Here is a 12,413-nt window from a genome sequence, read left to right on the forward strand (position 1 = left end):
CTGGCATCCCACACTCACTCAGAGCCTGGTTTAGGCACACTAGACATTCGGAGCCCAAGCCTCCCCTGGAAACCTCTGGCACAGCACTCCTGGAAGTGTGAGCCGCCTCTTGCAAGCTTTATAATCTGGGATGCTGCTATTGTAATTGGTGTTGTTCCCTACTTACAATCCTCTTGCTACTTGAAAACCTACTTTCAATGGCTGTATCCAGAAAGGGTTTCACTTTACCAGTCTGTGGACCTTGAGGGACGAAGGAGCACTGGCTGTTTCTCTGTCACCCCTTTGCCCACCCCATCCTAATTCCACAGTGAGTGCCACAGGCCAGGGGACCACATTCTGGCTGTCCATGGCCTTGGCTCAGGGCACAGCCCTGTACCTGGCTCCCCACCATGGGTCTGGAGCTGACCTGGTTTCTTCCCGGCTCCCCCTTCCTTCCTCCTGTGAGTTCTCCCATTCTGTCTCCCTTCATTCCCTCCCACTTCCGGCCCTTTCCAGTCTCTGCCATCAAATTGATCTTTGGATAACACAGATCTGACCACGCCACTCCCTTCTCAAAACCCTGCAATACTTTACATTTACCCTTAGTCAAATCATTTCAACAAAGGGGCCAAGGTAATTCAATGGGAAAAAAGTCTTTTCAACAAATAGTGCTGGGAGAAATGGACATCCACATACAAAAGGAGTCTGGGTCCCTACCTCACCTCCTTCCACTGTCCAGAGGATGGAAGCCTGGCTCCGCAGCCCTGCACTCAGGGCTCTCACAACCCCCCCCCCCCCCAGCTCCAATGATGTGCCAGGACCTGTGCTGGGGCCGGGATAAGAGACAGATGGTGCTGTCCTCATGGAGTCCATCAGCCTCATTTCTGACCAGCTTCTGCTGGTCCAAAGCCAGCTCAGGGCCCATCCACACTCCCATCTATGACTGTTATTCACCAGGGTGCCAAACTCCCCACCTCTGAACCTAAGCAGGAATTCCTGCTCAAATACCACTTCTTGCATTGAAGCCTTTCCTAAAACCCCCTCCCCCACCAAGCAGTTTCTTTACTGCGCTGACATCCTTTCATTAATCAATTCACACACGTCCATCTTCCCAGGAGGCTCTGGATTCTAGAGCATGGGGGTGGGGGTTGGGAGACACCTTGCTTGTCTTTTTTTGTGCCTTACTCATCACAAGGGCTCAAGAAACATTTGTGTAGAGAGCAAGTGAACCTTTTCCTGGGCTGGCCATGTAGTACAGTTCTTGACAAAAGAGGGAGAATGATTTTTTTTTCTAATTTCCAGGAAGTGATCTCTAATTAGTACGTGACCCATTTCACACATGTGAAAATTGAGACAGACGTGTTGCTGCACCCCCAGCAGCTGGAGATGCAAGGCCATGACAGTGCAGGTTCTGGAAGACCAGCCCTGCCTGGTGAGAAGGGGCAGGCTCTGTGCAGGGCTGTTGGAGAAGGCCTAGGGACGTGAGAAAGGCCAGCAGCAGCCCCTGCTTCACCTCCTGGCTGCCGAGGCTGTCAGAGGCTCCGATCGATGACACGTGCCTGCGGAGTGTGTGTCAGGGGCCTTGAGCCCTGTTAGGGTGGTTCTGCTAATTGATCCCAGAAGCCCTTGTCACTGCCAGGGTATGCCTCAGCCGGCTCAGCAATGTCCTAACTGCTGTCCCTTGCCTCACCAGATGGCCTTCTCTCCTGCTTCAGCTGCTTCTAGACCAGGCCAGACAGCTCTGACAGTGCAGGGCCTGGGACCCTCCAAGCCACCAGCAGAGCTAAGCCCAGTGTAGGGCACAGGGCACACTGGAGAAACCCTCTGTGGACCCCTTATGTCCCAGCCGAGTCCCAGCCACTCCTAGTGGCTAGATCAGTAGGGGACGCTCAGGGATGCTCAAGCCTTTAAAAGGTTCCCTACTCTGGCCAATTTAGGAACCAGGTGGGACCCAGAGTCCTGTGGAGAGAACCCTGGGGTGCACTGTGTGGGAAAGGTGAAGCCAGGGGAGCTGCTGGCCTCTGACCTGTTAGGACAAGTCTGTGCAGGTGAGTTCCAGGACAGTGGGAGACTCTGAAGCCAAGTGATCAGGTCCAGGTGTAAAAATGGTAACTGTGGTGTATACAGTGAGCCCCAAACTCCCACCACTCAGTATCCTCTCCCCACCCCACCCCCTGCCTGTGCCTGTGCAGTGGTTAGCCTGCTTCCTCAGACAAAGTGAGGAACTGGGAGGGGTTGAGAGGTTAAGCCCTGGTTGGTCTGGTCCCTCAGCGATGCTCCTGCCCCAGGTCTCAGTGTTGGAGGATGCCGCTGTATTCTTTCTGAGTTCAAGCCCAGAGCTGAAGATTGTGGAGAGCTTTAGGATGGTCAATCCCAGAACTACCCTGCTTTCTGGAAGGTGCAGCGCCTGCTAAAGGTATGGGATTTCTTTATGCAAATGTTCTGGAATTGGTTAGTGCTGATGGTTGCACAACCTTGTGAGTATGCTAAAAAACCACTGAATTGTATACTTTAAAAGGGTGAATTTTGGCCCTGGTCAGTTGGGTCAGTGGCTAGAGCATCGGCCAAGTATATGGACGTCCCGGGTTTGATTCCCAGAGTATACAGAAGAAGCGACCATCTGCTTCTCTTCCCCTCCCTCTTCCTTTCTCTTTTTACCCTCTGCAGCCAGTGGCTCGACTGCTTTGATTATCAACCCTGGGCACTGAGGATAGATTGTTAGGTCTGAGTGTGTTAGCCTCAGGTACTAAGAATAGCTTGGTTGATTCAAGCATCAGCCACAGATAAGGATTGCAGGGTGGATCCTGGTTAGGGTGCATGCAGGAGTTGGTCTATCTCCCCTCCTCTCACTTAAAAAAAAAGGATTAATTTTTATTTTATTTATTTTATTTTATTTTTGTATTTTTCCGAAGTTGGAAACGGGGAGGCAGTCAGAAAGACTCCCGCATGCGCCTGACCCGGATCCACCCGGCATGCCCACCAGGGGGCAATGCTCTGCCCATCCAGGGCGTCGCTCTGCCACAATCAAAGCCATTCTAGCACCTGAGGCAGAGGCCACAGAGCCATCCTCAGTGCCCGGGCCAACTTTGCTCCAATGGAGCCTTGGCTGCGGGAGGGGAAGAGAGAGACAGAGAGGAAGGAGAGGGGTAGGGATGGAGAAGCAGATGGGCACTTCTCCTGTGTGCCCTGGCCGGGAATCAAACCTGGGACTCCCACACGCCAGGCTGACGCTCTACCACTGAGCCAACCGGCCAGGGCCAAAAAAGGATTAATTTTATGATATGTGAATTATATCTCAATAAGAGGAAATAAAAACAAAAAATTCCCTGTTTAAAACACTTTCTGGGTCTCCTGTCCATTACTCCCAGGTCAGGGCACACATACATGCACACAACATATCCCTGGGACCTGGTCCAGCTCCTCCCTCCACCCCAGTCTGCCTTGCCCTGTCCCCTTTTCTGCCTTTTCTCCCTCCCTCATACTAAAGGGTCTTTCTGGGGCCTTTCTCAATATCCAGGGTGCACAATACCCTCCAATTCCACCCAAGATGTCCATAGCTTAATCCTTAGAACCTTTGAAAGACTTTGCAGATGTGATTAAGGATCTTGAGATGAGGAGATTATCCTGGATTATTACTATCATAAGTATCCTTATAAGGAGAATTCAGAGGGAGATAATAGAAGGCAGAAAGCAATGTGACTTGGAGTCAGAAAAAGATTTAAAGATGCTAGGCTGCTGGCTTTGAAAATGGAGGAAGGCCCTGAGTAGGTGGTGGCGCAGTGGATAGAGCATTGACCTGGGATGCTGAGGACTCATGTTTGAAACCCCGAGGTCTCCAGCTTAAGAGCGAGGTCGCAAGCTTGAGTGTGGGAACATAGACATGACCTCATAGTTACTGGCTTTGAACCCAAGGTTGCTGGCTTGAGCAAGGGGTCACTGGCTCGGCTGGAGCCCTCTGGTCAAGGCACGTATGAGAAGCAATTAATGAATAACTAAAGTGATGCAACTATGAGTTGATGCTTCTCATCTCTCTCCCTTCCTGTCTGTCTGTCTCTAAAAATAAAAAGAAAGAAAGAAAGAAGAAAGGAAAGAAAGAAAGAAAGAAAGAAAGAAAGAAAGAAAGAAAGAAAGAAAGAAAGAAAGAAAGAAAATGGAGGAAGGGACCATGAGCCAAGGAATGTAGCTCTAGAAGCTGGAAAGGACAATGAAACAGCCTCTGGGTAGAGTGCGGCCCTGCTGACACCATGAATCCAATTTTGTGGCCCAGTGAATCCAATTTTGGATTTCTGGTTTCCAGAACTATAAGAGAATAAGTGTTTTAAGCCACCACGTTTGTGGTAATTGGTTAGAAACAAGTACACTTTCCGTACTGGGACAGTTGATTTCCTCCTTGAGAAACCCTCCTGTTCCCCTGGTCCATGGTTCACCCTGCTCTGTGCTCTTTGTGGACACCTCCCACAGCTCTGACCCTGGAGGCTGCTGCCACCACGGCCTCTACTCATCCAGCCTTGGGCCTCTTCTCTTATTCTCTGCACTGACCTCACCAGGGTAGTGTCATCCTCCATTGGGGCAGGCACTAGCTCTGGGGCATGGCAGAGGAAGGAACTGAGGCTTAGAGAAGGGTAGTGAGTGCCTGAGGTCACTCAGCTGGCAAGGGACAAAGCCAGACTTGAACTTGGGCCCGTGTGAATCCATAGCTGATGTTCCCAACTGCTCCTCTCTCAGTGGACAGTCGATATATGTCCCTGAATGAGAGACAAGGCAGGCAGACACAGGAACCCAGGGAAAAGGCATCGTGGTAAGGCTCTTGGAAGCCCCAAGAGGGAAGTAGCCTGAGCAAACCAAGGAAGGCTCCCTGGAAGTAGGGCCTCCAAGGACGAAGGTAGTCCAGGTAGAGAATATTATGAACAAAGGCCTGAAGACAGATGGAGAGAGATGGCAGGAGAGGTGAAGCACTTGGGAAGAGGACACTAGGCCCAGGTTGTGAAGGGCCTTGGATATGAGGCTGAGGCCCGAGGAGCACACAGAGGTTGGGGGGCAGGAGAGCAAAATTCCTGACACCGTTCTTTAGGAGGCAGCTTGAGTGGGTGGCTCTGGGGAGGTTGGCCTGTTCCAGTTTGAAGGCTGCTGAGAGAGGAAAAAGCTTAAGGGGCTGAGACTGATGCCTAGGAGGTGGAGGATGAAGCAGGGGACCAGACTGTAGAGCCACCTGGGGGGGGGGGGGTTTGCCAGCAAGACCTGTTGACTTGCTGGCCTCAAGGCATAAGGGTGAAGAATTGGCTGGTAGCTCAGTGGGTAGAGTGTTGGCCCAGTGTATGGATGTCCCAGGTTTGATTCCTGCTCAGGGCACACAGGAGAAGTGACCGTCTCCTCCCTCTCCCCCTTTCTCTCCCTCTTCCCTGCCTACAACCAATGGCTCTATTGGTTTGAGCATGGCCCCAGATACTGAAGATAGTTCTGTTGGAGCACATCAGCCTCACGTAGTAAAAATAGCTTGGTTCTCAAGCATCGAACCCAGATGGGGTTGCTAGCTGGATCCTGGTTGGGGCACTTGCATGAGCCTGTCTCACTATCTCCCCTCCTCTCGCTGAAGAAAAAAAAATGTAAGGGTGAAGGAGTTTCCATTCTCCAATCCAATGGACAGAGGCTGATTTCAGCATACACAAGCAGAAGCATAGAAGTGGAGCAGCAAAGTAAGGAGAAATCCACGTGGCAACCAGAGGGAGGTATCCCAAAGACAAGAGAATGGGTCAGGACTCAAGAGACAGGTTGAGGCAGCAGACAGATGGTAAGAAAAAATGGGAAGATCATGGTGGCCCCAGCCTCAGGATGAATGAGGTAGTTGGGAAAGGTGTACTGAGAGGTGACCAGGGCCCCCAACCCCATCACCCATCTGGACCCATATGGAATTGAGCCTTTCCTGGTGGGCTTCACTTTAGAGAAAACTGATAGCAAATTTCAAACCAGTAAGAGCAAATAAATGAGTGGTGATTACTGACAATAGGAGAGGGTACACCACAGGGTGCCTCCAAATAGCATCTCCTCCAGTATGTTTTAAGTGCTTTATAGGTCATTAACTACTTGACAGAGAGAGCCTGACACTTAAAGCAAAGAATTCTGTGCCTCTGCCAGGGAAAATCAATCAGAAATGAAGATAGAGCATCGCCGGCATTAGGATGTACTGGGTGGGCGAACGGGATTCGATTCGCACACAATTTTAAGGCCCTTTTCATTGTGTAAAGTGATGCACACTTTGAGATATTTGAGGCCATTTATAAATTCCAAACTGGAGTTTAGAAATACTTAATCTTTCCCCTGCCATTTTTTTTTCGTTGTTGTTAATTAAATATTTCAAAGACATGGAAAAGTACAGAGATATGCTTAAAGATGTAAGCCCACCACTTGATTCTGACAAAACATAGCTATGGTTGAAGCACCTACTTTTTAAAAAATGTTACTTGTTTTTTTCCTGCCTTTTTCCTCCAATTTATTTATTGATTGATTTTAGAGAGAGACACAGAGAGGAAGGGAATCAGAGAGAGAGAGAATCAGTCATTTGTTGTTCCACTTAGTTGTTCATTGGTTGCTTCCTTTATGTGCCCTGACCGGGACCAAACCCACAACCTTGGCGTTTCGGAACTACACTAGAACCAACTAAGCTAACAGGCCGTGGCCTTTCCTGACTTTTCAAATCTTTTCTGTCTTCTGGCCTCACCTCTTCAGGAAGACTTAGGCTGACCACCCACCCCTGCCTAAGACATCACTCCTTCCTCTGAAATCTGAGTGTAATTACTGCCTCTTTAATTAACTTGACGATTAATCACCACCTGCTTGTGAAACAGCTTTTATTGTCCTTGTCCATCTTCCATACAGGATTTGGGTGGGGGTGGAGCCTAGGCAGGCAGGGGGAGGAGGGACAGGCAGGCTGGGCTCTCCTCAGGGCCCCAGACTGGGCAAGATTGGCTGGAAGGGGAGGCCTGGGAAGGCCTGGCACACAGAGGTCAACTCCCTCCTGGCTGTTTAGGAAGCTGATGGGTAACAGGATGGAAATGAGTTGGAGGTAAGCGGCAAGAGAGCAGTGGGCAGCTAGGATGGTCATCTACCCTGGGCAGCCTCACAGTCTCTGCGCTTGCTGTTCCCCTCTGATCAGAATGTTCTTTTCTGATTGAGCTTTGTCATGGGTTGAATTGTGTTCCCGAAAGAGGTAATGTTGAAGTGCTATCCATGGGTACCTGTGAATGTAACCTGATTTAGAAATGGGGTGCTTGTAAATGTAATCAAGATGAGGTCATACTGGGTTAGGGTGGTCCCTAAATCCAATGGCTGGCATTTTTATAAGAGGTCATGTGAAGACAGAGATACAGGGGATAACTCACTGTGTCACCACGCTGTCTCTTCTGCATGCCTGAATCTGGCTGCCCAGGATCTCAGATAGCATTTTTGTAGTCAATTAACCCTTCCCTATCCAATTTCAGGAACATCCCCTATACCCTCCTACAGCTCTCTCTCCTAATCCTTACCAGAGACCACCTCACATTCAAGAGTACCCACCTGGGGGGTCCCCAGGGACTGCCCTCCCTCTGGAATAGCATGCCTACTCAAGTCAGTTTGCTTAATGATAGCTTCCATGTCTCCTCCCACATGTCCCCACACCCTCAGAGGTGGGCAAGGTAGCCTGGTTTGAGCAGAGTGCTTCTAACTTACCCCAGGAGCAGGTGTGACCTGGGTGGGCAATTTAAAGAGGAGGGGGTCCCAAGGAGGGAGAGAACCCAGCAGACTACAAGTATTTTGACATGGAGGCTGGCGTTGTATTATTCGTAACATACTGTACCCAAGCGCAGTGCTAAGTATAGTATGTTCATTGAAATAACTTATCTTCGAACACATCTTCTGCTCTAATTCAACATTCTCCTTTTTTTTTAATTTTCTTTTTTTTTACTTTTCGGAAGCTGGAAACGGGGAGGCAGTTAGACGGACTCCCGCATGCGCCCGACCGGGATCCACCCGGCACGCCCACCAGGGGGCGATGCTCTGCCCATCCGGGGCGTCGCTCTGTTGCCTGGGACAGAAGCCAAGGAGCCATCCCCAGCGCCTGGGCCATCTTTTTGCTCCAATGGAGTCTCGGCGGGAGGGGAAGAGAGAGACAGAGAAGCAGATGGACGCTTCTCCTGTGTGCCCTGGCCGGGAATCGAACCCGGGACTCCTGCACGCCAGGCCAACGCTCTACCACTGAGCCAACCGGCTAGGGCCTCCAACATTCTCTTTTGATAGATGGGAAACTGAGGCCCTGACACTCCACAAGGCATCGCTGTGTAGAAGAGATCTGAGGTAGAAGAGATCTAGTGATGTAAGCATGTCCCATTTTCAGTTCTGCCATTCACTCCCAGGTGACAGCATTTCTCTGCACCTCAGTCTCCCCATTTTTTTGTTTGTTTCAGTCGCCCCATTCTTGAAGGAGAATAGTGATATCATTTTCTAGGGGTGTTACCAGCCGAAAAGATAGCTCTAAAAACAGTTATGTACATTTTCCATTAATTCAATTGTCATCTACTGTGTGCCAGACCCTGGGGTTACAGTGGTGAGCAATAGCAACCCTGAGTTCCGACTTCACGGTGGTACCTACTTGGTGGTAAAGGAGAAAAACACTTTTATACTTGGGTGGTTAAGTGTTATGATGGGATGCATGGAAGCATTGAGGAAAACTTTGCAGATGTCAGGAAGGCCCAAAAAGAACCGGTAGGGACAGAAAAGAAAAGGCAAGGAATGTAACCCCCTACCCCCACCACCCCTTCTTCTTCTCAGCCAATCGGACATCAGCATCGCCAGTCGGCCGACCAATCAAGAGCCGGTACGGGAGTGCTGGTCGCAGGCCGAGGTTTCCCGGGAGAGGGCGGGGGTAGCGCGAGCGCCCCGCCCGACCCCGCCCTCTGCCCCGCCCCAGACCCCGCCCCACCCCCGGCCAGCCGCGCCTGCCTGGAGCCCCCAGGCCAGCGGCCGGCCGCTCGGGCCGCGTATTGTCCTAAAGGCCGAAAAAAAAGAGAAAAAGGGGGAGGTTGGGGGACAGCCACGTGGTCGAGAGAGGATTTATAACATTTTCTTTCGCCATCGACAATATTGCAAAATGTATGAAAGAGACCTCACCACCGGGACAGGAGCGTGAGGGTCCGGGCAAGGTAAGCAGCCCCGGCAGGCTTCGTCTGGTGTGTGGTCACCGGGAAAGGATTAGGTCACCCCCCCCCCCCACACACACACACACAGTACAGCTGTCGCCGGGTCCGCGTCTGGGTCCGCGCTCTGAAGGGTCTAGGGAGCCTTGAGCGGTGTGGACGCGGCTCCTGGCGGGGCGTCTTCTGTGACCCGGGGCCGCCAAGGCGGGGTATCATCCCAGCGCAGGAGGTCTGGTGGGGCGCTCCGAGACCCCAAGGTAGCCCAGACGGCCCCGTGGGCTGAAGGTGGCAGTCCTCGGAACTCGCAGCGGGGCCGGCGGCGCAGACCAGACTCTGCCCGAGGCACCCTCCCGCGCCCTGGGGGCAGGGGAGGCTGTGCAAACACGCGCCGGTGGATGAGGCACGGCAGAACCACCGGCAGGTGTGGACGCGGGCGGGTGGCAGACGCGGAAAGTTTGGCGGAGCGCGCTCAGCGGGGTCTGGGCGCAGCAGCGTGCGCCGCTGGGGCTGGGACGCACCGCCCCCTACAAGGTGGCTCAGCCGCCTCCTCTGTGGATGATTGGGGGAGCCCCAAACCCAGCCCCGGCTGCTTTAGAACTGAGTCCTAGAGGAAATCCAGAGGCGATTGACTTTGAGCCTGTCAGACAAGTTCACCAAGCACCTGCTCTGCCAGCTCTGCGGTGTTCTCCCTTTCACCAGTGAGGGATCTGAGGGACAGAGGCCAGCTTGATGTCCTAACACACCACACGCTTGTCATCAGCCGAGGGGATGCAAAGCCAGTTTGGTCCAACCCCGGAACCCAGCTGCTTCTCTCCTTCCCCTTCTGTCTCCGTGAGGAGAAAGGGTGCCAGATGTGGCAGTGTGGGGGAGGCAGGGTGCAGATAGGACCTGGAGGCCGGGTATAGGGAGGCCCTGGGTTGAGACCTCTGGATCTTCCTCCCCTCTTTGTGGCTCCAGGTGGCCCCACAAGGGAATGAATGGAGGAGGGGAGGCAGTGGTGGAGAGGGAGAGTTGGGCAGGTTACTGCCCACCTATGTGTCCCCAGGGGTGCTATGCTGGGGGGCAGATCAAGTGGGGTAGGGTATCTATATGACACTCTCCTGTAGAGGAAAGAAGACTCAACCCCAGCTTCTAACACCGGGGAAGGGCAGAAGGGAGCCTCAAAGGGAGAGGAGATACTTACATGTACAGGGTGCTTCTTGGGGTGGTTCAGTCTCATCTCCCATTAATCACTCTCTGTGTTTTTTGCTCCATTCTTACTCCCACACACTCCTATTTTCAAGGATTCCACCTACTACAGGCCCTTTGCATTTGTTTTTTGTTTATGTTTTTTTTGTTGTTTTTTTTTTATCAACAAGTAGTCACTAAACATCTACTATGTCCCAGACATGGCTACTCAGTGCTAAAGAAGACAGACCCAGTCTCTGCCCTCATGGGACTTCCAGAACAAGGCAGTGACATAGATGATGAGCAACAGCCAGGAAAGGATGGGGCATGGGGATGGGAGGCAGTCGCCTTGTGGGGGCATTAGAGAAGGCTTCTCTGTTGTGGAAGTGACAGTGAGTCAGTCAGAGGGATTAATTCCTCCTTATTCTTTGGGCCCTAGGAAGGCCCCTGATCTCACTCTTCCCTAAGACAGGCTCTCATAGCCTGGGGACCACTCTTTCCATGGACATTTTTATGCCATTATTGGATCAATGTTTGTCTTCTCCCCACCCTCCATTAATTGTAAGTGCCATGAAGACAGAACCTGAATCTTTTCTGGATAGATGGTAGGCAAAGTGAATAAAGAATGAGTAGAATTTCTCCAGAAAGACGGAAGCTGTTTAGCCAGGTCAGGCATCCAGATGGCAGAAAGTTTTCTTTCCCTTTCTCTGGCCTGAGTCTTGGGTTCCACACTCCATATGCCGTTCACAGAAACAAAACTAAAAGAAACCAGCCTGGTAGGGAAGAAAGCAGGGAGAGACCTGGCGCAGATGGCCCACTAAAGTGCCAAGGCTGGCCCACTGAAAGTGGCCCTGCCCAGGGCTGGGGAGGAGGAGGGCTGGGGACAGGTGCCTGTGCTGTTCTCTGAGCTCAAACCAGCCTATTCCTCATTCTTCTGCTCCAACCCTTCAAATGCTACTCTGGGAGATGGTGGTGGCCAGAAGGCTCCCCAGGATGGCCAGGGTACAAGACCACACAGTAACGGCCTGGCCTCCAACCCCATCTCCCATCCTGGGCAGACAGGATCCCTGGCAGCACCTCTCTGACCCAGAGTCAGGCATCTGGGCCACAAATAGCGCCCAGGTGACCTGTAGTTCATTTAAACTCTTGGCTGGAAAGTGAGAATCAGGTGTAGAGGGACCAAATGACTTTATTTTTATTTTCTGTAGTTTCTAGACTCAGTGAGTTTTTCCTCCCCTGGCCTTGTCAAACCTGTGTGCCCGGCATCTTTCCTAAGGCAGACTGTGCCCTCAGAGATGCACGACAAAGCTTTTAGCATCCCCCACTCCTGTCCTCCCCACTTGAGGGGATTGAACGGCCTCCATGCATGCAGGGCTAGAGAGAGAGCATCGACATGCTTTATTCAGGTTCTGGCAGGGACAGAAGGAAAGCAGCTTCCTCATCCACCCAGTCAGACAGCCCTCCTGACTGGAATTGCTTTAAATAAATTAATTTGCAATGATTTACTTCCTTCTGTTCTGTGGGGATCACTAGCTTTTAAAATATGTATTTAAATCAGATTCAGAGCTCCCAGAGCAACTTTAACTGCCTTCCCTCCGTCCAGCAGAAGGAGCACTGGATTCGGAGTCAGTGACTCAGATTCAGACCAAGTTCTGATAATGACTAGCTTTGTGACCTTGGGCAAATTACTTAACCTCTCTGCGCCTCCACTGGCTCCTCTGGAAACCGAGGTTAATGATAATTCTTCCCTCACGGAGTGTTGTAAGGATTAAATTAGATAACGTTCAGGGAACAGTTGTGCCATGCCAGGCCTGTGTTTTCTGTTTCCCAGGATTGGCTGTCCCGCTAATTAGCCCGGTGTCCTTGGGAGGGCCACTCAGGCACTCTTTGCCCTCAGTTTTTGAATCTGGAAAGCACAGGTGTTGTTCTAGGAGATGAGGCCACAGAGTTCCCCACTTCCAGCCGAGAGTTCCCACCCACCTCCTTCTACCCTCTGCCAGACATCCTCCCTTCCCACCCCCCACTTCTCATCATCACAGCACTAGGTTCTAATTGGATCTGGCCCCCTCCCCAGCTGCCTTTCCTCCTGGCTCCTTGTGA

General features: G+C 51.7%; 1 protein-coding gene across 3 annotated transcripts in view; it reads left to right on the forward strand.

The window, feature by feature from the left end:
• The first annotated feature begins 9,035 nt into the window (after window positions 1-9,035).
• TCF20 (transcription factor 20) overlaps window positions 9,036-12,413 on the forward strand; it is a 225,063-nt gene continuing 221,685 nt past the window's right edge. Inside the window, exon 1 of one of the 3 annotated variants that reach the window (XM_066256601.1) lies at window positions 9,036-9,152. In XM_066256601.1, coding sequence (XP_066112698.1) covers window positions 9,105-9,152 — 48 coding nt within the window. In that variant the 5' untranslated portion in view covers window positions 9,036-9,104. The remainder of the gene's footprint in view (window positions 9,153-12,413) is intronic. The other 2 variants (XM_066256582.1, XM_066256592.1) reach the window with 2 other exon arrangements.

The sequence above is a fragment of the Saccopteryx bilineata genome, chromosome 1 (genome assembly GCF_036850765.1).
Source record: "Saccopteryx bilineata isolate mSacBil1 chromosome 1, mSacBil1_pri_phased_curated, whole genome shotgun sequence".
In the NCBI taxonomy this organism is placed as follows: domain Eukaryota; kingdom Metazoa; phylum Chordata; class Mammalia; order Chiroptera; family Emballonuridae; genus Saccopteryx; species Saccopteryx bilineata.